Consider the following 27,363-nt stretch of genomic DNA (forward strand, 5'->3'; position numbering starts at 1 on the left):
TCACTATTTGAAAATTTACTACACTTGGGATAATGAAAATGTTCTGCAGATGAATAGTGGTAATAGTTGCACAACAATGTGAGTGTACTTAACTGTACACTTCAAAATAGTTAATATGGCAAATTTTATGTATATTTTACTATGATAAAAAAATTTACTCCAAACCTACAATAGTCTTCACTGTGGCACTGGCATAAAGATAGAAATATAGATCAATGGAATAGGATTGAGACTCCAAAACTAAACTAACACATTTATGGTCCACTGATTTTCAACAAGGATGTCTGTACAATTCAGTGGGGGAAAAACAATCTTTTCAACAAATTGTTTTGTGACAACTGGATAGCCACATGCAAAAGAATGAAGTTGGACTCCTACCTCAATTCAAATACAAAAATTAACTCAAAATAGATCTTAGATATAAATGTAAGTGCTAAAACATAGGCCTTGGATTTGTTTTTAATGACTTTGGATTAAGCAATAGATTCTTAGATCTGACACCAAAAGTACAAGAAACAAACCAAAAAAAATAGATAAATTGGACTTCATCAAAATAAAAGATGTTTGTGCTTTTAAGGATACCATCAAGAAAGTGAAAAGACATCCACAGAAAAGGAGAGACTTTTTGCAAATCACATATACAATGAGGGACTTTTGGGTGGAATCTATAAAGAACTCATACAACTCAACAAAAAAAAGTCAAATAACCCAATTTAAAAGGATCTGAATAGATAAACATTTGTCCAAAGAAGATATACAGAGGCCAATAAGAACATGTAGAGATGGTCATCATTGATCATTAGGGAAATTCAAATCAAAACCATAGTGAAGGGCTTCCCTGGTGGCGCAGTGGTTGAGAATCTGCCTGCCAATGCAGGGGACACGGGTTCGAGCCCTGGTCTGGGAAGATCCCACATGCCGCGGAGCAACTAGGCCCGTGAGCCACAACTACTGAGCCTGTGCATCTGGAGCCTGTGCTCCGCAACAAGAGAGGCCACGATAGTGAGAGGCCCGCGCACCGCGATGAAGAGTGGCCCCCACTTTCTGCAACTAGAGAAAGCCCTCGCACAGAAACGAAGACCCAACACAGCCATAAATAAATAAAAAAATAAATAAATAAAATTTAAAAAAAAAAACCACAGTGAAATACCACTTCACACCCACTAGGATGCCAATAATCAGAAAGACTGACCTAAGTGTTGGCAAGGAAGTAGAGAAACTGGGACACACATACACCACTGGTGGGAATGTAAAATGGTACTGTCACTTTGGAAAACAGTTTGGTACTTCCTCAAAAAGTTAAACATAGTTACCATATGACCCAGCAATTCCACTTCTGGTTATATACCCAAGAGAAATGAAAACATTTACATACAAAAATATGTACACAAATGTTCTTAGAAGCATTATTTGTAATAAAGTAGAAACAGTCCAAATGTCCATCAGCTGATGAATGGGTCTAAAAAACGTGGTATATCTATACAATAGAAAATGTTGGCAATAGTAAGGAGTAAAGTACTGATACATGCTACAATATGGATGAACCTTGAAAACTAAATGAAAGAAGAGTTACGAAGCCCATGTGTTGTGTGATTTCATTTATATCATCTATAGTAGGCAAATCTATAGAGACTTAAAGTAAATTAGTGATTGCCAGAGGATGCTGGGAGTGGGAAATGGTACAAGGTTACTTTTTCAGGAAAGGATGCATAACTCTGTGAATATGCTAAAAACCACTGAATTATATACTTTAAAAGGGTGAACTTTATGGTATGTGAGTTATATCTCAATAAGGCTTTTTTTTTTAAATAAAAAGGAATCCTAAAAACAGCCCTCCAAGATTTCCTGCACCAGGACTATGAAACTGATGAGATATAACACCTGTGATTTGTTGTGTTAAATGGCAAAAGGGAGATTATCCAGGTGAGCCTAATCTAATCACATGAGCCCTTTACAACATGCTGTTAACAGAAGGGGGAGTCAAAGAGATTTGAAACATGAAAGATTTGTTATGCTGTTGCTGCCTTGAAGGTAGATGGGAACACATGGTAAAGAATACAGCTGAGAGTGGCCCCAGGTGACAGCAAGCAAGGAATGGAAACTTCATTGCTACAACTACAAGGAGTTGAATGCTGCCTGTAACAGGAATGGAAGATGACCTGGAGCACCAGATGAAAACAGAACAGCTGACACCTGAGCAGTCAGTGCACCTGGCTTATGGATTTCAGCCTCAGCAGAGAATCCAGTCATGCTGTGCCAGACTTCTGAGCTACAGAACTGTGACCTGGGTGTTGTTTAAAGCTGCTAATTTGTGGTAATTTATCATGCATCAGTAGAAAATCATACATTCCCCCAAATATTTTAAAGAAAAGAACGAATGGTACCCATCTCAAAAAGAAATATAAGTGTAAATATAATACGTGTAATTATAAAATATTAAGATAAAGCTGAGACCAGACATATCCCTCATAGCAACAAATATGAATGGGCTTAAGTCACCTAGTAATAGAAAAAGATTTTAAACCTAGCTTACAAAACCCAACTTTTTGCTGTTTCCCCAAACAACTAAAGCAAACTAATTCAGAAATATTAAACATGAAGCGATGGATACATGTTTTGGGGTCCCACAACTGTCCACAAGTTCAGTGATTCACTAGAAGGACTTACAGGATGCAGACAGGACTCCCAGCTATAGTTTATTATATCAGTCAGCTGGTGCCTGGGAATCTGACCTTTGACATGTCAGGTGGCATCTAGAGGAAGCTGTGTATAGGCTTCTGCAGTTTTCCCTGCTGCGAGTGGTCACATAGAATACACTCCTTCCTTAAGCAGTGAAATGCTGCAATATGTGTGCAGTGTTTCTGCCCAGGGAAGCCTGCCTAAGACTCAAATTCCAGAGATTTTATTGGGGCCTGGTCAGGTAGGCAAAACAACCAGCCACAGCTATTGTTACCAACCCTTTGAGTTAGGCCCCAACAAGGGTCCTTCCGCCCAGTATCCTTAGAGCCAATAGAACGAGACCAAGTTTGGTTCAGAAGCAAAGGAAAGTTTTATTCTTTGGTCAAAGAATGGAAAGGTGCCAGCTCACACTCTAGAGTCCAGCTCTCCCTCACGGGCTGTGGGTGGGGCTACTTTATAGGGTTCTAGTCAGTGGGGAGGGAAGGGGGTGGAGTTCTCACATGGCAGCACAGCTGTGCTGTTTACGCTCCAGATCGCAGTGCCAGGCGCAGCCTCTGTGCACACGGCCTGCTGAGGCCATCTTGAGTTGAGGTGTTGTGCACAGAGGTGCACACAGTCCATTGAGGTGTCTGCACAGCCATTTTGCACCAGGAGCTCTGGTCTGAGGTGCTGGGTGCGAGGCCTCTGCACACAGTACCCTATGAACAAGTGAAACAAGATGAAGCACAAAGGAAAAAGAAAAAGCTTAGACTTTATTACCCAGATTCTATTTTGTATTTCCCGGGAATTGTTAATTTTGGCTTTGCGGGTGACAAACCCCCCCTGCTTTTTGTCCTGCTCCTCATTCTCGAGGGGCGCTGAGGGGTGCAGGTCTGTCTTCTGTAACTACTTCTTGCTGATTTGAGGCATTGTCATCACCCCGGGTGGAGGAGTGGAAGTCCCCAGCTGCCTTTAAATCTGTGTGGTTGTCCCCAGGCCTTGGCCCTGTTTGTAGCCCTGAGCAACCACCATTTGTCTAACATTTTGGAGACAAAGGACTTCAGACAATTTAAGATACATGGCCTAAGAGAATAATGGTGACATGTCAAATTTTTCCTAAAAATGAAAGTATCTCGGTCTTCGGCCTGTGGACAAGTCTGCCCTGATGTCAAGGCTCAGTGCCAGGGCTGCGTCTCCCTGGTCATCCTTTGGTTGTTTTACAGGAGAAAAGCTTAGGATCTTAGAGAGGATCACACGAGTGGTCGGGGGGCCATTGACCCAGGTTGTCTCTCTACAGGTTGGGGCTCGGGGGTCTCTTCCCTTGAGTGTAACATCCCCATGGAGTGATCCCTGCAACTTCAGGGCAGAGTGGGTGGTTAGGGTCACCAAGTGGATTCTTTTCCACTTAGCCATGAGCTGATCTTGCAGCTGCTGTTTTTTGAGATCTTTAGGTTCACCCAGGCTCCTGGCCAGAAGGGGTGGAGGGCCAGGTCAGTGGGTGTGGGCAGCACCTGGTCACCATCTTCTGTGAGAGCTTTCATTATTTCTCCTACCTGGAGGGCATGCTTGAGTTGTTTCATTTCAAGGGGGCTAAGGTGTCCCTTCTCTTGGACTTGGGGAATGGGTCTACCGTACATGAGTTCAAATGCACTTAACTTTAATTATCCCTTGGGGTAACCACATGCAGAGCAGGCCTATCGAAAGCAACTTAATCCAGTTTTCTTGAGGGTCCTAACATAGCTTGGCTAAGGCTGATTGGACCTTGAGTTTCAAGGTCTGATTGGATCTCTGTCCTTGATGATTGGGGTCTCCAGACTGAGTGCAAGGTCCATTTTATGCCCAGGGCACTCATTACCTCCTTCGTCACTTGAGAGACCAATGCTGTACCATTATTGCTTTGCAGGGATCTTGGGAGCCCAAACCTGGCAATTATATCTTTTAGCAATGCCTTAGCCACTTCAGCTGCCATTTCAGTTCTAGCAGGGAATGCTTCTATCCACTCAGAAATTGTGTCTACTAGCACCAAGAGATACCTGAAATTGCCCAGTACTCTCGGCATGACGGTGAAATCAATCTGCTAGTCTTCTCCAGGATATGTCCCTCTGATCTGAATGGGCCTTGTCTGGGGGCCTCTGGAGGGTCTTGTTTTGGGGGTTGTTCATTGTGCAGATGGGGCATGTCTCATCTATCTGACTGATTATACTTTTCATGCCAGGAGTTACCATGAGCTCAACTAACCAATTATATAGGGCTTCCCTCCTGTAGTGAGTCTTTTGATGAGCCTCTCTGATGGCTTGACAAGCTACAGTTTGGGAAAAGAAGTATTGACCATGTTCATTAGCTAGCCACCCATGGCCTCCTAGATCTCTGTTGAAGCCCAATTTTCAGTCTTTGTCTAATTTTGTAGATTTTGTACAGTCTTTGTGTAGATTGGGGAATAATTGGATGGATCTGGCCTTTGAGGTATGAGGGGTAGTTGCCAAGTTACAGGTTCTAGGGCCACCCTTTTGTCAGTTGCGTCCGCTTTGTTTCCGTTTATTACCTCTGTATTCCCTTTTCGTGAGGCCTACAATGAATCACTGCCACCCGTTTTGGAAGCTGTACTCCTTCTACGAGCTTCAGTATGCTTAAGCCACGTTTCACCTGTTTATTCCCTGCAGTAAGCATACCTTGTTCCTTCCAGCTAGCCCTGTATGTGGGTAGGATGACATACACATACCCGGGAATCTGTGTAAACATTTAAGATTTTCCCTGTCCCGTGCTCTAGGGCTCAGGTGAGGGCTATCAACTCCACCTTTTGGGCGGAAGTCCCGGTGGGGGGACAGGGGTGGGTAGCTTCTCACTTCTATTACTTGGGTGTGGGAGGTTACTGCATGTCCCACCAGCCTTTTCTCCTCTCTCATAAAACTGCTCCTGTCTGTGAGCCATTCCTCTTTGGAATTTGGGAGAGGCTCACTTCCTAGGTCGGGGCAACTGGAATAGATTGTGTCTGTGGTTTCTATACGATCATGCTCCAGGGGCCCTGTTTCTGTGGGTAGCAGGGTGGCAGGATTTGGTGTGTGACAGGTTTTTGTGGTAGCCACTGGGTGGTCTAAAGGCATAGCCTGAACTTGAATCAACCTTCCAGGGGATAACTATTCTGTTCCCTTAGAACTTCCTAAAACCTGAACCTGGTGTGGAGTCAAGCTGAAACGTCAGGTGCAGCCATTTTGCACTAGGAACTCTGGTCTGAGGTGCCAGGTACAAGGCCTCTGCACGCAGTACCCTATTAAGGAAGTGAAACTAGACCAAGGCCAAAGGAAAAAAAAAAAGATTAGACTTTACCTTATTATCCAGATTCTATTTTTATTTCCTGGGAATTGTTAATGAGCTTTGCCCATGACACTATGGAAATTTTAGACTCCCAAAAGGATAGCAGGTGTTTATTGGTTTAGCCAAAGATGGGCAAAACAGCCTTATCAATGTAGAACACATGCAAAGGCCAGATTGCCAGGCACCAGCTACAAGTGAACCCACAAGCTGGTCCTTCTAAAGAGATTAACCTCAGGTTGGCTATGTGCAGTCTACCCTACTCCACCCCCAGCCCTCCAGATGCCTCACCTTCAAACCCTGGCTTCATGTATTCTCCTTACCCAGTTCTTTGATTTGTGTAATAAACTGTTAACTTGTTCTCTTTGAATAATCGTATGTAGTCTTAAGTTTTCTTTTCTGACTCTAAAGACCTTCAGTGTCATATCTTGGATTCCAAAACCTCTCACACTTTTTTGTCTGGCTCCTTGGCCACAATTTTTAAATCATATAAATGACCACTTCCTCTGACCTGCACACATTCACTTGTCCTGAAAGTGAACCTACAGATGCAAACTGTCTGTGTCTATCAGGGTTCTTAGTGGCAGACCGTAGAATACATAGCAAGTTTAAGGCTAGAAGTACACTCTAGCTAGTTAAGGCAGAAAGGGCTTGATTAAGGGGCATTAGCCCATAAAATCATTGGAAGATTAAGCGGAACAGATTCTAAGCTGAGAACCAAACTGAAAAGGGGATGCTTAGTGGGGCGTACCTGCAGCTAGTGTGGTTAGGAAGCTGCAGAATTGAGAAGTTGCTGCTGCTTCTGCCACATGACAACTCTCAACCCCATGAGATCAAAATACCTTTGCAACTATGACTGTGAAAAGAGCCAGTCTCCCCATGTGCCCCTCTACCTCACCTGCTCATTCCCTCCTTCAAGGTTTTATGGGAGCCGGTTTCCCTGCAGAAAGCTTGGCCTCCAGAGGGTGCCTAGCTGCAGTGGAATCTGGGAAATGTAGTCTTTAGCCAGCCAGTCTCTAAAATACAGGAAAGCACACTGGAAGGAGCAGGAGTAGGTGTTAATTAAGCCAATCCGCAGGAATGGCCATGTCGTCCTTCAAGGCCCAGATCAACTGTGCATAGTTTGTGACAGCAGGTCCTCATTGAGTACCTCAGAGATTATTGACTCAGCAACTGTTTTCTACTAGGCAGTCTGTTCCACTTATTTATTCCTGGGTAATAAACCACCACAAAACAGTGGTTTGAAACAGCAGTTTACTGTCTCTCCCAGTCCTGTGGGTTGACTAGGCCCAGGTGGGACTATTCTAATTTCGAGGCTCTCAAGTGTATGCAATGAGATAGCAGATGGAGCTGGAATTATCTGATGGCTCAGCTAGGCTGGAAGTCCAAGATGGCTTCTGCACTCACATGTCTGGCCCCTCCGAGCTCCTCAGCATGGCCTCTCTGTCCAGAAGAGTAGCTTGGATTTAGTATGTGATGGTCCAGAGCAAAAAGAGGAAACGGGAACCTGCCAGTCCTCTTGAAGTCCAAAACTTGCATGGTGTCTCTTCGCCGTATTTTATTGGTCAAGGCAGTCACAGGCTAACCCCTGTTAACGTCTCGTCACAGAGGCAGAGAAATAGACTTCACCTTTCATTGGGGAGCTGGTGTGGGCAGGGAGTGAAGGAAGGAAGTGATAGCACCCAACTTTGGAGTAGGCTACCACAGAGAGTTTTCATCTGTGGCATGTCATAGTTACCTAGAGCAGACTGTGCCGTGTCTGAAGACCTGACCTTCATATCTTCATTCAGTATTTCATTTCATACTCTGCCATACAGATTATTCCAGCCAGGCAGCTCACAAATGCTTGTCATTGGTCACAAAGGCAAGAGAGTAGGGATGGCTATATCTAGTCAGATACTACTTCTCATGTGGCATATTAATAAACCAAACACAACTTGTTATTGCTGTTGCTTTCTAAACATCCTCATGATGTTTTTGGTTATCTGTGGTATTATGATTTATAATCAACATATTTAGACTCCATCCCTGTTTCAGGCAGAGTTCCTAAAACCCCTCTAATTTCCTAAGTGATAGGAGAAAAGGAAGTGTCTTTTGTTATGTTAATGAGGTGGCTTTTGGAAAGTCCTTCGGTAACCTAAAGATGGGGCTGGTTCCCAAGGGAACCAACCAGGATTAGAGGGCTGGAACTTTCACTCCCCCACCTGATTTCCAGGGAGGGGAGAGAGGCTAGAGGTTCAGTCATTTGCCAACAGGCCAGTTATTTAATCAAGCATGCCTATGTAATGAAGCCTCCATAAAAAACCAAAAGGAGAGGGTGCAGAGAGCTTCCAGACTGGTTAGCCAGACACTTACTCATGTCACTGTGCCAGGCCCCAAACTCAATGAGGACAGAAACCCCTTTGTTCAGGACCTTGCCCTATGTACCTTATCTCCCTGTTGATCTGTAATATCCTTTATAATAAACCAGCAACCTGGTAAGTAAAGGGGTTTCCTGACTTCTCTAGCAAACCAATCAAACCCAAGGAGGGGATCATAGGAACCCCTGATTTATAGCCAGTCTGTCAGAAGCACAGGTAACACCCTGGACCTGCAATTAGCATCTGAAGTAAGGGCAGTTTTGTGGGACTGAGCTCTTAACCTGTGGGATCTGATGCCTTCTCCTGGTAGATAGCGTCAGGATTGAGTTGAATTGTAGGACACCCAGCTGGTGTCTGAGAATTGCTTGGTGGTGAGGGGAAAACTTCCCCTCATGTTGGAATTAGCTACTAAGGCAACATGGTAGCAAAAGCATTAGGCTTGGTATCTGAGGCTGTGGTCAGAGATTTACTTCTGTGAGATTATTTAGTATTGCTGAACCTGTTTCCTTATCTTTAAAATAAAGTCACGATGCCTGCTTCACACGATTGTTGAAAGAGTAAATGAGATAACTTATACCAGTTCCCAGAAATAGAGCATTATACAAATGGAATTTATTGTGCGTCCCTCTCTTCCTCATCCCCAGCACCTCCTCCTTATCAGTGCTGAAGTATTGGGTAGCGGAGTCTCTGCAGTGGGTACTTCCTAAGCAACTTGTTATATGAAAGTTCTTAAAGTCAGTACGTCGACCAGTTGTCCTATCCCGGAGGTGTTCAAAGGTTGAAAATGAAATGTTCTCATCTGAACTGTATCACAGCAGTTCTGTCTGAGCCTGTAGCCCCTCCACGTAGGTCTGTTATAAACTGAAGAATGGTGTGTTTGTGTCTGTCTCAGCTTATTGATAGTGATGCTGTTGGCTAGGGATACCTGAGGCACTCACCTCGGTCTGTACTACTTGGATGAGCTCTACAGACATTTCCCTGACTGGAGCTGATGTTGTGGCTGGACCAGCCATTGTGGTTTTTATTATGATTGAAGATACACCTCAGCAACAACTGTCAGGGAACTTTGAAAAAAATTTTTTTATTACGCACAGGTCCTGGAGGGTACATGGTATGCCCAGGGCCACACAGCCAGGTAGCTGGGAATGAGCAAGCAGAGCAGGGTCTTTGTCTTTATTAGGGTCCCAGGACTTGGTGTCTAGGGTTTTGTGGGTTCACTCTTTATTGGTGAATTTAAAACATAAGAGCAAGAATTAGGGCATGAGAAGGGAAAAGGTGGGTGACCACTCTAGTGGTCAGTTACCCAGGGCTTTCTAAAAAGGGAACTTCATGGGTGGGGGTGGCCTGGTTCCTTACCTAGTTACTTAGTTAGTAGCTGTGTCATACAGCTGGCAATTTGTTTATTCAAGATGGATGTATTTGAAATGGATGCCTCAGCAAAACTTAATGTCAGGCACTTACATTAGCTGTGTGTCCTCTTGCAACCCTAGACACTAGATTGCCCTGTGAGTATAGTCAGATGACATGCCTATGTAACCAGCTGGTTTGTTGGCAAGGAATTCTATATTCTTCTGTCTCACTGCAGGTGGAGTGGTAGGTTGCTAAGACTGATTAAAGCTAGACTCTGCATTTGTGTAGGATGACTGCTTTAAAGGGCTGTGCCAAGGGGCATGTAGTGACTTTTGCACATGATCTTCATTTCTCAACCAGACCCATACTTGGAGTCAGAGGCTTGGCTTTGTGGCTTTACCTCTCAGGCTCAGTGTCCTTGCTGTAAAATTGAATAATGACATTTATTAGTCACTATCTTGGCTTTGGTGGAACAGTGCCAAATAGGACCACCCTTGAAGGGACAAGACAGTGTCTTCCATCCTAACCAATCATGGGGATAGCAAGGACTCACCCCGGGTCAAATGGCTTGAAGCTCACAGTGGTTTTCTACCGCAGTACCATGCTTCCCAACATATTAGGAAGAACACTGAACAGAAGGCAGAAGAAAAATTGTATATATGGTACTTTTTGCTTTTCCAAAGCACCTTCATTTCTGTTTCCTCTGCTTCGCTTATCAAGGAAAGTATTATTGTAATTCTTGTCTTACTAAATGCAAAGTGAAGTGAGCACTCATGTAAGGTTACACAGCTAGTGAATGCATAAAGCAAGACTAGGATAGGTGGAGTCCAGAATTCTTAGCTGGCATATTGGACTATTGCTGCATCCCAAGATTTGAGCCTTCGGAAAACTTGAGGGAAACTTTATGATACATAGAAAGGATTGTGGCATAATTATTACCAGGAAGACTACATGGTCTTAGGTTATAGGACCAAGTGCCTTCGAGGGACCAATTGCTTTCCTCACAGGGGTAACAAATGCTCCTCAGAGGGATCTGGTATTCCTAGAGCAGTCTTCAAGAGTTAGTCAACCTCTAGTGTAGAGATATGTGAGAATGGACCAACTGCAGCTCTACAGACTCTCTATTTCCTCTTTCAGAATCATCCCCAGGTGTGACAGAGGTGACCATCATAGAAAAGGCGCCTGCTGAACGTCATATGATTTCTTCATGGGAACAAGTAAGTGTTGCCCTGTTGAATCCTCACCTCCCAACAGAGGGAGGTCAACTCAAATGCCCCTGAGAAGGAAAGATTGGACAGGAAACCTATTCTTATCTCAGGCCACAGCCACCTTCAAGGTAGAGTTCACCTTTCTCTCTGTTCCTGCTCAGGCCATTTAACACTCCCTTCCATTCCATGCCATCTCCCCAACACGGAGCAGCTCCTCTGAGCCTGTCGTATGCAGGCAGTGGAACGTTTGAAGTTGTATATACAACAAAGCTGAAAATCCAGCGAGGAAAGGAAGAATTAAATGTTAATAAGCATGCGGGGCAGAACGTGGTTAAATGTTGCAGAGAAGTATCAATACTAACCAGATTAATAGCGAATGCTTTCCAACCCTCCTCTGAACTTCCATTCATTCATTTATTCAGTAAACGTTTTAAGCCCCTAAAATGGGCCAGGCATTGTGCTTGATGTTGAGTCCTGGAGATTCAGTGATAATCAAAAAAGAGCACAGTGTCTTACCTCTTGATCCTACTGTCTTAGGCATAGTATAAGTCATTCCAAGTATAATTACAAAGCAGATCAAGTTCTGTGAAAGGGAGGTAAAGGGAGCATTGTCAGGAGGCCTGACCTAGTCTGGAGGTTGAGAAACGTTTTTCCCAAAGAAGTTATGAGAAGTTGTTAACCAGATAGGTGAGATCTGGGAAGAAGGGGCTTTTAGCCTGTGTGAAGCCTTCAAGATAGGATTACATTTTTCAAGAGCATAAAGGAGGTCCATGTGGCTAGAGCACAGGAGAACAAGGGAGAGAGGTTGACAAGGACCAGGACATGCAGGGCTTTGTAGATCATCAGGATTTTGTTCTTTATCTTGGGAGAAAAGGGGAGCCACTGAAATGTTTTAAGTAGAGAAGTCAGATTTCTGCTTTGGAAAATCACTGTGGCTGAGTAGCAGCAAGTGGATTTGACGAGGGAGCAAGAAGTTACCTTGCCATTTAGTGAGTGCTGCTAACACGTATCAGATAAGTTATTTCATGGAACCCTCAAGATAATCCCGCAAGATAGGCATTGATATCTCTGTGTTACAGATGAAGGAGCTGAGGGTCAGAGAGGTCAAAGAATTTGTCCTGGGCCACATAGCTACCAAGTGGCAGAGCCTGAATGTGAACTCAGTTGTCTGCCTCTAAGCACATGCGCTTTCTGCTCTGGCAGACTGCCCCTCCTATAGAGGGCAACACTGTGGCAGCCTTGCCCTAGCCAGCCAAGCAGCCCACAGGTATGTGGACATGTTCAGTCCCTGCCAACAGCGCTCACTCTCCCAGGGCTGAGCCAGTAGCAGCTTCACTGGATTCTCAGTAACTGGTAATCAAGGTTTCTCTCCATGACCTCGGCTCAGCGCACCTCAACATTTATCATGGGCTCACTCAACTCCCACTCCCATTTTCACTCACAGCGCATAAGAGAAAATGGAATTCCAGAGCAACGTCTATCTGTTAAACTCTTACTGGCTGATCAGTCCTGGTGCAGCTGTGGCTATGCCAGCCTGGCCTGTTGACATTGTTGATTACATCCCTCCTGATCCTTAACAGGCTTAAGTCAGCCCTTTAGGGAGAACTGCCTCGGGACTCTTTTTAAGAATAAGATTCTGAGGTGTTTCTGTCTGTTGAAGAGGAGACTCCTGGCTTAGAAACCCAGTCATAGACCTGGATGGGAGAATGAGAGGACAGGAATGCATTGTCTGGGGTGGAACGCCATTAAGGCTGTGTCATATTATGTCACTTATTTATTGAGATAATTTCTGAGGCATATTCTTCCTGTGTCTTATACCAGATATTCCCCAGAATTCTCTAAGATGACTTCACCCATTTGTTCCAGTTTTACTTATGATATTGTAGCTTATTCATTGGAAGTATGCCTTCCATGTCTGCTTTTCAGGGCTAGAGTCTACATCCGGTGTCATTGGGATCTAATCTGCCTCCTGGACAAGACAACTTTTTTGGGTTCCCATTTAGCTTAGACTGACATTGAGGAGAATACAGTTGTAGAGCTGAGTAAATAGTCATCAGCAGTCTGAAAGAATTAAAGGGCACGCACGAGAGAAAGAGATTTTTAACTAACTGAGATAGCCAATGGAACATTTTCTTCAGACATATTCAGTTGGAGGAAGTTTTGTGAAAGCACCTACAATAATAAGATACATAGATTTGGATATCTCAGACCTAAGTACAGTAAAATATGCCATATCTGAAGTATCAGTACAAACAGTATTAGGATCAGTAACGTAAAAATTCACTTGAGCAGTTGGCATGTCTGAGCTTTATGAAGGGCTATGAGGTGCTTGAAAGCTAACATATGAACACAGACGATAGGAGTTTTGGATGGGTACTTTTATGTTTTTATATAACACTTTTTCTGATTATACTAAACAAAAAAAATGGTGACCACAGAAAATTTGGAAAATACAAAAAATGATTTTTAAAAATGAAAAGTCCTTTAGGATCTTACCACTTAGGAGGTAACCACTGTTAGTGTAATTTTAGCTGTGGGTGGAGGGTGGGTAATGGGTAGTGGTCCAGGAAGCCCCCTAAGAGCCCGTGAATGGAAAGTGGTCCATGGACTCCTTGAAATATGTGTTAATTTATGAAGTATGTACATTTTTCTGTGGAAAGATCTTCAGATTCTGAAAGGGGCTCATAACCCCATAAACCTTAAGAACATGTTTTTGTATGTTTTTTTTTTTACATTCAAACTAGAGGCAATATACTATGTGCCGTTTTGTCGCTTAAGCAATGGAGAGCAGAAGTTTTGGTCTGAAACTTACCCACCCCACTTCTTCACCCGAGGGTTAACTGAAGAGCACATTTCCACAGGAGCAAGCTAGGCAGGGCTCCTCTGACTCGTGCCTGCTCCCAGAAGTACCTGTACCAGAGGAGCAGGAGGGTCCCAAGGAGCTGGTAAGTCTCTTCTCTAGGGGACTGACCCTTGAGAACTGTGTCCTTGGAGACGGCCCAGCCAGAGCACAGCCATCATGTGGTAAACCTGCTGTCTACAGCTGCATCTATATAGCCAGATAATATTTTTTCCTTCCAAGAAGAGGCCCACTGCCTCTGCCCTGCCCTCTGGGAAGCCCATTGAGATAAGATAATAGTAAGGCTATGGAGGCACTGATGTGAGGAAAACAGCCTAGAGTAGGAGTCTTGTGCCAGCTCAGGCCCTTGGCTAAATATCATAACTTCTCTGTGTCCCCTGTTCATCATCCATAAAATAAGTGGTTTGACATTAGTGTTATTCTTTTTAAATTTTATTGAAGTATAGTTGATTTACAATGTTGTGTTAATTTCTGCTCTACAGCAAAGTGACTCAGTTATACATATGTATTCTTTTTTCATATTCTTTTCCATTATGGTTTATAACAGGATATTGAATATAGCTCCCTGTGCTGTACAGTAGGACCTTGTTGTTTATCCATCCTAGATACACTAGTTTGCATCTGCTAATCCCAAACTCCCAGTCCTTCTCTCCCCCCTTGCCTCCCCCCTTGGCAATCTGTTCTCTATGTCTGTGAGGCTGTTTCTGTTTCATAGATATGTTCATTTGTATCATATTTTAGATTCCACATATAAGTGATACCATATGGTATTTGTCTTTCTTTTTCTGACTGATATGATAATCTCTAGGTCCATCCACATTGCTGCAAATGGCATTATTTATGGCCAAGTAATATTCCATTGTGTGCATGTATGTGTATGTGTGTGTCTCTCTCTCTCTCTATATATATATATATATAGACACGCATACACACCACATCTTCTTTATCCATTCTTCTGTCAATGGACATTTAGGTTGTTTCCATGTCTTGGCTATTGTAAATAGTGCTGCTATAAACATATGGGTGCATGTATTTTTTGAATTATATTTTTTTCTGGGTATATGCCCAGAAGTGGATTGCTGGATCATATGGCAACTCAATTTTTAATTTTTTGAGGAACCTCCATACTGTTTTCCATAATGGCTGCACCAATTTACATTCCCACCAGCAGTGTAAGAGGGTTCTCTTTTCTCCACCCCCTCTCCAACATTTATTATTTGTAGACTTTTTTTTTTTTTTTTAATTTTTGGCTGCACTGGGTCTTTGTCGCTGCACGCTGGCTTTCTCTAGTTGTGGCGAGTGGGGGCTTCTCTTCGTTGCGGTGCGCGGGCTTCTCATTGAGATGGTTTGTCTTGTTGTGGAGCACGGGCTCTAGGCACGTGGGCTTCAGTAGTTGTGGCACACAGGCTGAGTAGTTGTGGCGCACGGGCTTAGTTGCTCCGTGGCATGTGGGATCTTCCCAGAACAGGGCTTGAACCCCTGTCCCCTGCATTGGCAGGCGGATTCTTAACCACTGCACCACCAGGGAAGCCCTGGAGACTTTTTGATGATGACCATTCTGACCAGTGTGAGGTGGTACCTCATTGTAGTTTTGATTTGCATTTCTCTAATAATTAGTGATGTTGAGCAGCTTTTCATGTGCCTATTGGCCATCTGTATGTCTTCTTTGGAGAAATGTCTATTTATGTCTTCTGGCCGTTTTTCGATTGGGTTGTTTGTTTTTTTGTTTTTGAGTTGTATGAGCTGTTTGTATATTTTGGAAATTAAGGCCTGTCAGTCACATTATTTGCAAATATTTTCTCCCAGTCCATAGGTTGCCTTTTCATTCTGTTTATGGTTTCCTTTGCTGTGCAAAAGCTTTTAAGTTTGATTAGGTTCCATTTATTTATTTTTGCTTTTATTTCTATTGTTTTGGGAGACTGACCTAAGAAAACATTGGTACGATTTATGTCAGAGAATGTTTTGCCTATATTCTCTTCTAGGAGTTTTGTGGTGTCATGTCTTATGTTTTTAAGTCTTTAAGCCATTTTGAGTTTATTTTTATGTATGGTGTGAGGGTATGTTCTAAAATCATTGATTTACATGTGGCTGGCTGTCCCACTTTTCCAACACCACTTGCTGAAGAAACTGTCTTTACTCCATTATATATTCTTGCCTCTTTTGTTGAAAATTAATTGTCTATAGGTGTGTGGGTTTATCTCTGGGCTCTCTATTCTGTTCCATTGATCCATATGTCTGTTTTTGTGCCAGTCCCATGCTGTTTTGATTGCTATAGCTTTGTAGTATTGTCTGAAGTCTGGGAGGGTTATGCCTCCTGCTTTGTTCTTTTTCCTTAGGATTGCTTTGGCAATTATGGGTCTTTTATGGTTCTATATAAATTTTAGGATTATTTGTTCCAGTTCTGTGAAAAATGTCATGGGTAATTTGATGGGGATCACATTGAATCTGTAGATTGCTTTGGGTGGTATGGCCATTTTAACAATATTAATTCTTCTAATCCAAGAGCATGGGATAGCTTTCCATTTCTTTGAATCATCTTCAATTTCCTTTACTAGTGTTTTGTAGTTCTCAGCATATAAGTTTTTCACCTCCTTGGTGAGGTTTATTCCTTTTTTTTTTTTTGGATGCAATTTTAAAAGGGACTGTTTACATTCCCTTTCTGATATTTCATTGTTAGTGTAAAGAAATGCAGCTGATTCCTGTATGTTAATCTTGTATCCAGTTACCTTGCTGAATTCGTTTATCAGTTCCAGTAGTTTTTATGTGGAGTCTTTAGGGTTTTCTATATATAGTATCATGTCATCTGCATATAATGACACTTTTACCTCTTCCCTACCAATCTGAATACCTTTTATTTCTTTTTCTTGTCTGATTGCTGTGGCTAGGACTTCCAATACTATGTTGAAGAGAAGTGTTGAGAGTCAGCATCCTTGTCTTATTCCGGAATTTAGCAGGAAAGCTTTCGGCTTTTCACCATTGAGTATTATATTGGCTGTGGGTTTGTCGTAAATAGCTTTTACAGTAAGTCCCCTACATATGAACGAATTCCATTCCAAGAGCAAATTCATAAGTCCAATTTGTTCATAAGTTCAACAAAGTTAGCCTAGGTACCCAACTAACACAATCAGCTATATAGTACTGTACTATAACAGGTTTATAATACTTTTCACACAAATAATACATACATAAAAAACAAACACAAAAAATAAAGAAAACATTTTTAATCTTACAGTACCTTGAAAAGTAAAGTAGTACAGTACAACAGCTGGCATACAGGGCTGGCATCGAGTGAACAGGCAAGAAGAGTTACTGACTGGAGGAGGAAAAGGAGGTGGGAGATGGTAGAGCTGAAGGATCATCAGCAATAGGAGATGAGGGCAAGCTGCAAATTCACTCACACCTGATGTTGATGGCATAGGTTCTGGCTTTTTGCTGGATTCAATTCTATCCACCTTCTTGAAAAAATGATCCAGTGATGTCTGGATAGTACCTCTTTTTTTCTCGTCATAGATGGCCCAGTAGCACTGGATTGCATTCTGAATGGCTGCTGCAGCCTTCGTGTACCATTCTGTGTTCGGGTCCCTTGCCTCAAAGACTAACAGTGCCTCCTCAAATAGAACTAATTTATGTGATTGGACATGCAAATGCATGTTTGCATCTTTGAAAGTTCACAACTTGAAGGTTTGTATGTCGGGGACTTACTGTATTATGTTGAAATATGTTCTCTACCCACTTTGGTAAGAGTTTTTATCATAAATGGATGTTGAATTTTATCAAATGCTTTTTCTTCATCTATTGAGATGATCATGTGGTTTTTGTCTTTTGTTATATGGTGTATCATGTGGTTCAACACATGCAAATCACATTGATTCATTTGTGTTTGCTGGAACCATCCTTGCGACCCTGGGATGGATCCAATTTGGTTGTGGTGTATGATCTTTTTTATGTGTTGTTGGATTGGGTTTGCTAATATTTTGTTGATAATTTTTGCATCTATATTCATCAAAGATATTGGCCTGTAATTTTCTTTTTTTGTAGTGTCTTTGTCTGGTTTTGATATCAAGGTCATGGTGACTTCCTGGAATGTCTTCGGGAGTGTTCCTGCCTCTTCAATCTTTTGGAAGAATTTGAGAAGGATCAGTATAAGCTCTTCCTTGTATGTTTGGTAGAATTTGCCTGTGAAGCCATCTGGCCCTGGACTTTTGTAGGGAGGTTTGTTTTTTTTTTATTACAGATTCTATTTCACTTCTAATCATCAGTCTGTTCAAGTTATCTATTTCTTCTTGATTCAGTTTTGGTGGGCTGTATGTTTCTAGACAGTTGTCCATTTCTTCTAGGTTGTCGAATTTGTTGACGTATAATTGTTCATATAATTGATATATAATTGTTCGCTTATAGTTTTTTGTATTTCTGAGGTATCAGTAGTGATTTCTCCTCCTTCATTTCTTATTTTGTTTATTTGAGTCTTCTCTCTTTTCTTCTTGGTGAGCCTGGCCAGAGATATGTCAATTTTGTTTGCCCTTTTGGAGAACCAGCTCTTGGTTTTTATTGAGTTTTTTTTCTATTGTTTTTTAATCTCTATTTATTTCCTCTCTGAACTTTATTAGCTCCTTCCTTCTGCTGACTTTAGGTTTTGTTTTGTTCTTCTTTTTCTAATTCTTTTAGGTGTGGGTTAGGTTGTTTATTTGAGACTTTTCTTGTTTCTTAAAGGCCTGTGTTGCTATGAAATTCACTCTAAGAACTGCTTTTGCTGCGTCCCATAGATTTTGTATAGTTGTGTTTTCATTGTCATTTGCCTCAAGGTATTTTTTAATTTCTTCTTTAAATTAATCATTGACCCATTGGTTTTTAAATAGCATGTTGTTTAGTCTCCATGTAATTGTTTTTTTTTTTTCTCATTTCTTTTTCTGTGTTGATTTCTAGTTTCATGCTGTTGTGGTCAGAAAAGATGCTTGAAATAGTTTCTATACTCTTAAATTTGTTGAGGTTTGTTTTGTGCCTTAGTGTGTGGTCAATCCTAGAGAATGTTCCTTGTGCACTTGAAAAGAATGTGTATTCTGCTTTTTTTTGGATATAATGTCCTGAAAATATCAATTAAGCCTAACTGTGCTATTGTATCATTTAAGATCTCTGTTACCTTGTTGATTTTCTGTCTCAAAGGTCTGTCCATTGATGTGAGTGTATTCCCATCAATTTCTCGCTTTATGTCTGTTAGTAATTTTTTATGTATTTGGGTGTTCCTATATTGGGTGTATATATGTTGACAAGTATAATATCCTCTCCTTGTATTGATCCTTTTATAATTATATACTGTCCTACTTTATCTTTCCTTATAGCCTTTGTTCTAAAGTCTATTTTGTCTGATGTGAGTAGTGCAACCCTGCTTTCTTGTCATTTGTTTGCGTGAAATATCTTTTTCTACCCCCTCACTTCAATTTTTGTGTGTCCTTTGTCCTAAAGTGGGTCTCTTGTAGGCAGAATAATGTAGGCTCTTGTTTTTTTTTATCCAATATACCACTCTGTGTCTTTTGACTGGAGCATTTAGTCTATTGACATTTAAGGTAATTATTGATAGATACGTATTTATTGCCATTTTAAACTTTATTTTCCCTTTGCTTTTATATTTCTTCTTTGTCCCTTTCTTTTTGTTTTTCCTTTTGTGTGTGGTTTCATGAATTTCTTTTGTATTATACTCATGTTCTCTTTTTTTTTGTTTTTTTTTAATCCATTGCATGTTTTTGCTTTGTGATTACCCTGTTTTCAAGTATGTTAACCACTTCCTATATCTACTTGCCTTATTTTTTTTAATCTATTTAAATTAATTATTTATTCATTTATTTTGGCTGTGTTGGGTCTTCGTTGCTGCACACGGGCTTTCTCTAGTTGTGGCGAGGGGGGGTACTCTTCATCAAGATGCGCAGGCTTCTCATTGCGGTGGTTTCTCTTGTTGTGGAGCACGAGCTCTAGGCATGTGGGCTCAGTAGTTGTGGCTCGCAGGCTCAGTAGTTGTGGCTCATGGGCTCTAGAGCGCAGGCTCAGTAGTTGTGGCAAGTGGGCTTAGTTGCTCTATGGTATGTGGGATCTTCCTGGACCAGGGATCAAAACCATGTCCCCTGCATTGGCAGGTGGATTCTTAACCACTGCACCACCAGGGAAGTCCCTCTACCTGCCTTAGACTGGTAGTCATATAGGCTCAAACACATTCTAGGAAAAAAAAAAAAAATCTACATTTTATTACTCTTCTCCCCCACATTTTATGATTTTGATCCTCTTTTACATCTTCATTTTAATTCTTTTGCTGTTCATTGTGGTTATCACTTTCACAGAAGTTTTTTGATTTTTTGTTTTAATCAGTGTACTGGGTTATTTAAGTGATTTACTCTTTCCTGTAGATCCTTACTTATTTTCTATTTAGAGAAGACCTTTCAATATTTCCTTTAGGGTAAGTTTAGCATTGCTGTATTCTTTTACTTTTGCTTGTCTTTATCTCTCCTTCTATTCTAAATGATAATCTTGCTGGGTAGAGCATCCTAGGTTGCGGTTTTTTCCTGTTCAGGACTTTGAATATATCTTGCTACTCCCTTCTGGCCTGCAACCTTTCTGTAGAGAAATCAGCTGATAGCCTTATGGGGGTTCCCTTGAAATTAACTTTTTGTTTTCCTCTTGCTGCCTTTAGAATCCTCTCTATCTTTAACTTTTGTCATTTTTATTATAATATGTCTTGGTGTAGGTCTGTTTGCGTTTACCTTTTGTGGGACCGTCTGTGCTTCCTTTACCTGGATATCTGTTTCCTTCTTTAGGCTTGGGAAGTTTTCAGCCATAATTCTTCAAATACATTTTCAATCCCCTTTTCTCTTTCTTATCCTCTGGGATCCCTATTATTTGTAGATTGGCATGCTTTATATTATCCCATAGGTGTCTTATATTGCTTTCATTTTTTTTCATTTAGTTTTCTGTCTGCTGTTCTAATTGGGTGATTTCCATTATTCTATCTTCCAAATCACTTATTCATTCTTCCACATTATTCATTCTGCTATTCATTACCTTTAGCTCAGCTTTCATCTTGGCGAATGAATTTTCTAATTTTTCTTGGCTCCTCCTTATAGTTTCTACAGTAGTTCCTTTTTATAGTAATCTGCATTTCTATCAATAGTCCTTCTTAATTCCTTCAGTATTTTTATTATCTCCTTTTTGAACTCAGTGTCTATTAGACTGAAAAGGTCTGTTTCATTGTTTGTTCTTTCAGGGGAATTCTCTTGATCTTTTAATTGGGAGTGGTTCTTCTGCTTCATTTTACTTATATTTCTCTTGCTCTATGAGTTTATTAGAAGAAACAATTATCTACTGTGGTCTTGGAGGGCTATTTTTATGTGGGAGTATCCCTGTATAGCCTGTGTGGGCATAATATTTTTTGGTGCGAGGGCTGTTCTTAGTGTGGTTGTCTGACACCTCTTTCCTCAGTATGTGCTAGCCATTATCCCCTTGATAGGAGGAGTGACTGGTATTATGGTGACCAGAGCCTGCACTGGATATTGATTGGGGCCTCCTCTTTGCTCTGTGGTTGTCACTGCCCTGTCAGGGGCTGGGTCTGTTCCCTGGGTCTGTTGGAGTAGAAGCCCCCAGATCCGTTTCTGAGCTGCATTTATAAGCTGCAGCGTGAGATAGATGGGATTGGAACGCTCCCATTGGGAGAGGAGCCACTAATTATTCCTCTGCCAGAGCTGTTCACCAGTGAGTGTGCTTTGTTGTATCACCTGTCACCTGTTGTGGGGGCTCACAGAGTACACTGCTGTTGGCACTGCCTTCAGCCCGTCTCAACCTTGGGAATGCTGTCTCAACCCTGGGAATCCCATCTCAACCTTGGTGTCCCTCAGACATTGTTTTCACAAGGCCACCAGTGCAGATCCACCAAAGTCAGGTCCCAGGACCTCATTAGTCACACATTTGGACCCGCTGTGGGAGCTATGGAGGCAGCTCAGACCCTGGCCCAGCCCAGCCCCCCCATGCACGTGCCCACAAAGCCCACAGCTGCTAAGCCAGAGCCATCCCAGCTGTAGGCACACCTGCTGTCTACTCGGATGTCCTGCAGGCACTAAATTTACAGAGCCAGTGGCGGAGGTGTAAATCTGTGGCTCGCACAACCTCGGGGTGAGATTTCAACCCTACTTCCTAAGTTGCATGGCCCCTGGGGCTCAGCTATTGTTTCAGCCCCACCTCTGTGAGTGGGCAACCCGCTGGCATCTGCTCCCAGTGCCCCCGAGGCGGCAGCTGGGACGCGAGAGCCCTCGGAGGCAGGAGCCCCGAGGCGGCAGCTGGGGCACGCTCTCACAGAGCCCGCGGAGGCGGGGCCGGCACATGGAGACGGAGGCTGTAATGGCAGCCCCGCCCCTCCCTTCATGCACCACTTAACAATGGCGCTTCACTTCTGTGGCAGGCCCAGGCTTTTTCCACGAACACCCCCGTTCCAGCTATGCCACACTCCACCCCCTTCAGGCTGTCTCCACGCAGCCAACAACAGTCCTTTCCCCGGGTCTGTTCTCTAAACCCTGAGTTCCAGCACCCAGCCCCACCCATACCAGCAGATGTGTCCCAGGCTGGGGCATACAGGGCAGTGGCGCGGACTGTCTGTGCAAGTCTCTCTCAGTTCTGCCTGCTACATGCTGGTTGTGGCGCTCTCCTCTGAGCCTCTGAAGCTCCCCTTCTGTCCCAGCTGATCTCCCCACTGGTGAAGTGGCTTCCCAGGGTGCAGGAACCTTTCCTCATTATCCTCTCTCCCCACTGCCCCCCGGCACAGGTCCCATCCTGCTTCCTTTTGTCTTTTCTTTTTTTTCTTTCTTTCGTTCTACCCGGTTACATGGGGATCTTTCATGTCCTTTAAGGGGTTTGAGGTCTTCTGTTAGTGTTCAGTAGGTGTTCTGTGAGAATTGTTCCATTTGTAGATGCATTTTTGATGTATTTGTGGGAGGAGGTGAGTTCCACATCCTTCTACTCTGCCATCTTGATTGGAGCCCTTGACATTAGTGTTATTGAAGGACTCATCCACTTCCAATATTTCGTGATTCTTTGTTGCAAATGCAGAAGAAAAGGTTGAAACTAAAACCTAAATGACTATATACCTGCTGCAGTCTCCTAAGGTTAGAGAAAAAAAATGAACAACCTCTTTTTATTTTAATAAAAGGCAGTTTCAAACTGCCTGGTTTTGTGCCCTTACATGATTCATGTTCACTGTGCCTGCTACCTGCCTTTTGTAATGATGGTAGTTAGTAAGACGTAATGTCTACACAAAGCTTTTCATCACTATGAAAGCATCTGCCTCTTAATCCTCACAGCATCCTGGGGTCAGGAGCGTTCTGTTATTAAACATTTCAGTGACATTTCATACTTGCGGAGTGCTGTACAATTCTTGATTGGTTAGACTTTTCAATCCCCAGATAAAAATTCAATTTACTGGTGGTGAAACTATGGCCCAAGAGACCAAACAATTTGGCAGAATATCCCCTTTCTTTTTAGCCTCACTTTTTCTACAGTCTGCAGAGAAGAGAGTGGGTTCTGAACCTTCTTGCAAATGTGTCCCTCACATGCCCCTGCTATGAATTTATTCTAAGCACCCCTGGTGGGAGAGAGCAGCCTACAGCATCCTTTCACTGTGGAGCCCCTCACACTGTGCTCTCACTCTGCCCCAGTAGCTCTTCTGTGACAGGTAAGCCCCCTCTCTCCAGTGCCTCACTTCCTCCCTCTGCACCGGCAACTGCCCTAGAGGGTCTTCCCCATCTCTTTAAAATTAAAAACAAAAACAAAACTTTCAACCTTATGTCTCCCTCTGGCTGCTTGGCCATTTGTTGCTTTGCACAGCCAAGCACGTAGAAAAATGGTGTAAATCAGGGGTCAGCAGATGATTTCTTTAAAGGACCACATAGTAAATATTTTTGGCTCTGTGGGCTGTACAGTCTGTATCTCAACTACTCATCGGCCATTGTAGCACCAAAAGCAACCATGGATAGTACTAAAATGCATGGGTGTGACTGGGTTCCGATTAAACATTATTTACAAAACCAGGTGGCAGGGCAGAGACCCCCTGGTGTAAATTACTGTCCCCTTCCTTCACTTCCCAGTCACTTCACCCTTTTGCATCCTCTGTTTCTCCACCACCATTCCATGGACACCACTGTGTCAAAAATCACCAGGGGCCTCTTCATTGTTAAAGCCATCTTCTGGCTTGACATCTTTCCTGCATTTCTTGCTGTTAACCACCCTCCTATGCCTAGCTATCTCCTCCCTTGGATTCTGTAGCTCCACCCTCCCTGATTCTTGCCCTGCCTTCTGACTGTTCCTTCCTAGTTATCTCTGCCTCTACAGATCCACAACACTCCTCTGTTACACATTTGTCTCTGGATCAAGTAGGAATACGTTTGGCTCAAAGAGGTATAATATTAAACTAAAAATAGCTTAAACAAATGGTAGTTAACTTTTCTTACATAGCAAGATCTGAGGTAAGCAGTTGTAAATTGTTCATTGGCCCTGACAGTGTTCAGCCATTATCTCTGTAATTCTTTTGGTCTTTTCCTTTATGGTGGCCAAACGACCACTAAGGCCCCACCTGTCACCTCCAAGCTCAAGGCAGGGAAAAGGTAAGGGATGTTGCCAGCTACACCTGTCACGTTTTAATCAGGAAGTGATAGTTTCCTAGAAACCCCGTCATTGGACTTGGGTTTACATTTTAATGTCCAGCACTAGTTACAGAGGAGGTTCTGAAGACAAGTATTCAGCCGGGCACATTACCATCTCAAACAAAATGAGGGTTCTGTCAAGGAGGAAGTAGAAGAAGGTGGATTTGAATATGCAACCCATGTGTCTGCCACAGTCATCTCTACACCTTGCCTCATTCCTTTCTGTTTCCAGTGCCCAGCACAGTATTTATTCCACAACAGACATGAATAAATGTTGAATGAATGAGTGAATTAGGTAAAACACAAAGGTGGGAAAGAGTGTAGAACTTACCCAAGGTCACCCAGCTTCTTTTCCATAAGCAGTTCTTAGTTGAGTCCCCAGAGTGAGGCCGCCACAGCCACCATCTCTGGAGCAAGGCGGCCGCAGGTGCAAAGGCTTCCCCCACTAATGTCCCCGTCTGTAAGATCCTAAGGACTAGTTACGCCTGGGGGCATTGCTGTTCGGAAGGTTGTCTTGGCTGATGTCTGCCTTATACAGAGTTTCACCGAGACGTGGTGCCCCAGACAGGCCAGTATTTATATTCTTTTTTATCATGCATTTTTAGAGGGAGACTGATGGTTGCGTGGAGAAAGGACTTAGAAAGGACCTCTCCTCTGTGTCTTAGGCAACTCAGCTCTGTCCCCAAACTTTTATACCTGACCCACCAAGACCAGAGGTTCCAGTTAACCAGGGCTTCCCCCTCTCCTTGGGAAAGAATTTGAGAATATATTTGAGACTTCTCCTGAGGATCTCACCCTGTCCCTCCACAGCCCATCCCGGTTTTCCTCCATTGCATGGGACATCCTCCCTGAGAAGAGTTTCAGTAGATGCAGGTGTCCTCACTGCCTCACGTTTCCGGTTAGATTTTAGTGCTCCTCATCGATGGGCATTCTGGGCAACCCTTCCTCTGCTGTTGTTGCAAATGGACTCATGGAGAGCCTGTCCACTGTGGATAAGCACCTACAGAAACATTAATTTCCATGCTCTGGCCCCTGGCCTCTTTGCCAACCTGATCCTGCATCTCCCCACCAGCCCCCTTCCCTGGTGAAGTGGCCTCTGAAAGCGAGGGGACAGTGGGCCACAAGATTCTCAGAAGTACAGCAGGTGAGCAGGAGGCTGTGGATGGCCCTTAACCCTTCCCTCAAGGCTCAGGCAGTGCTCAGGAAGGCTCTCTGGGAATCAAGCTGACGACTCCTAAAACGTCAGAGTGGCTCTACGGTCCAGCTGATGAAGCAGTAACACAGCTTGTGGTGGACTCTTCCTAGCATAGCTTAAAGAGACTATTGTAAATAGCCTCCTCAGGAGGAGGGAAAAAAATCAAAAGTTGGGAGTTATGTGACAGAATCATCACTGGGGTACAGGGAGATTGCAGTACCATGTTGATGCCACTGTTATTTCAAACACTGGTCAGCAGTGTTACTCTCCCTTCTTGACTTTCTCCCAGATCCTCTCTCTAATCCTTACACCCCGACTTCCATTTGCTTTTTGCCAGTCTTCTTCCTTCCCCTTCTTTTTCATCCCCTCAAAATAGAGACTGAGCCTGAATCTGGCAAGAGAAGCCCTCTGAAGTGGGCAGATTACTCCCCGCAGAAGAGCAGTCTCTTCCCACACTGGGCAGGAGAGAAATTAAAACGGCAGCAACTCTGAGTTACTGGCCAGGGTGTAGGAGCCACCTGAAAGTGGTGCCCTGAAAGCCTCGCTCAGAAGGAAGCCCCACCATGCAGGCTGCCAGGTGGTAAGGTCTACAGCAAGGAGGCAGCACAGCTGGGGCCACAGTGATTTATATGAAAATGACAATGCAGGTTTAATGTTTTTTTACGAACTTGGTTTACTTGACATTTTGCATGTTTATGTTATTGTTTGAATTGTATTAAATATTTTATTTCACTGTTTTTTTTTTCTATTTTTATGAATTTCAAATAATTTTTAAAATACCAGTATAAAGTATTAACAAAATTTCTTTCTTGAGTGAAATCAATACTGTAATAAATGTTATAATCACTACTATTGAAACTCTCCAGCCTAACTTAAAGGTGAACAATGCTACCAGCCCATCTCGGCTCTCGGATCTCATGGAATCTGGCTTAAGAAAGACTTACAGACAGTAGTTTCCTTGTCTCTACCACTAGATGGCACTAGTGACCAAAATCTCACATTGGATGCTGGCCTTTGGGGATGACAGAGGGAGCAAGAGCTTTGTCAGAACACTGATAACTATAGGCTTCCTGGGCTAGGGTCCCAGGGATGGGAGAAGGGCATTCTGCGTACACACTTTTTCTCTCGGAAAGCACAGAGAATGTGCCATACTTGGAGGCATTAGGAGAAAGCCCTAAACTGCAAATAACTTACTGAGCAGGAAAATAAATGTTTAGCCCAAGGAGTCAGAGAGTTCTTTACGTTACTCATCTCTGAAATTGAGAACTAGATGGTGAAGAGAGAAAAAACAAAAGAAGATCAGAATGCATATTTTAGTTCTTAGATCAAGAAAATGAAAAACCTGTTTCATTAAAATGACAACTATTGTATATTTAACAATATAAAAACACTGCTTACAATTACCTGCAAGCTTGAAGCTTGCTTCTCACATATAGTTATTGAAGATGCTATGCCCTAAAACCATAATAATTACCCTGATTACCTAATCTCTCTTCCTCCCAGGCTTCCACCTCCTCCCACCTCCAGTGTTTTGTAGACTCAATCTTAGAGATTATTCTTGAACTTGGATTCACAGAGTTTGACACTCAAGGTCACTCAGCTAGTGGCAGAAATGGGAAATAAATGCAGATCGTACTGCTACACTCAACTTCCTCACAAATTGGGTACCTGAAATTGACTGACACTATGATCTAAAGCAAACTTGATATAAGCAGTGTTCAGTAGCACATCTCAAAAGGGTCCAATAATCAAAAAG

General features: G+C 42.8%; 1 protein-coding gene across 2 annotated transcripts in view; it reads left to right on the forward strand.

Moving 5' to 3' along the window:
- The window catches only part of TPGS2 (tubulin polyglutamylase complex subunit 2), a 60,624-nt gene that overhangs the window by 6,122 nt on the left and 27,139 nt on the right, over positions 1–27,363 (forward strand). For both annotated transcript variants that reach the window (XM_057526540.1, XM_057526541.1), the window contains exon 2: positions 10,815–10,894. In XM_057526540.1, coding sequence (XP_057382523.1) covers positions 10,815–10,894 — 80 coding nt within the window. The remainder of the gene's footprint in view (positions 1–10,814; positions 10,895–27,363) is intronic.

The sequence above is a fragment of the Balaenoptera acutorostrata genome, chromosome 13 (assembly GCF_949987535.1).
Source record: "Balaenoptera acutorostrata chromosome 13, mBalAcu1.1, whole genome shotgun sequence".
NCBI classification, from domain to species: Eukaryota; Metazoa; Chordata; class Mammalia; order Artiodactyla; family Balaenopteridae; genus Balaenoptera; species Balaenoptera acutorostrata.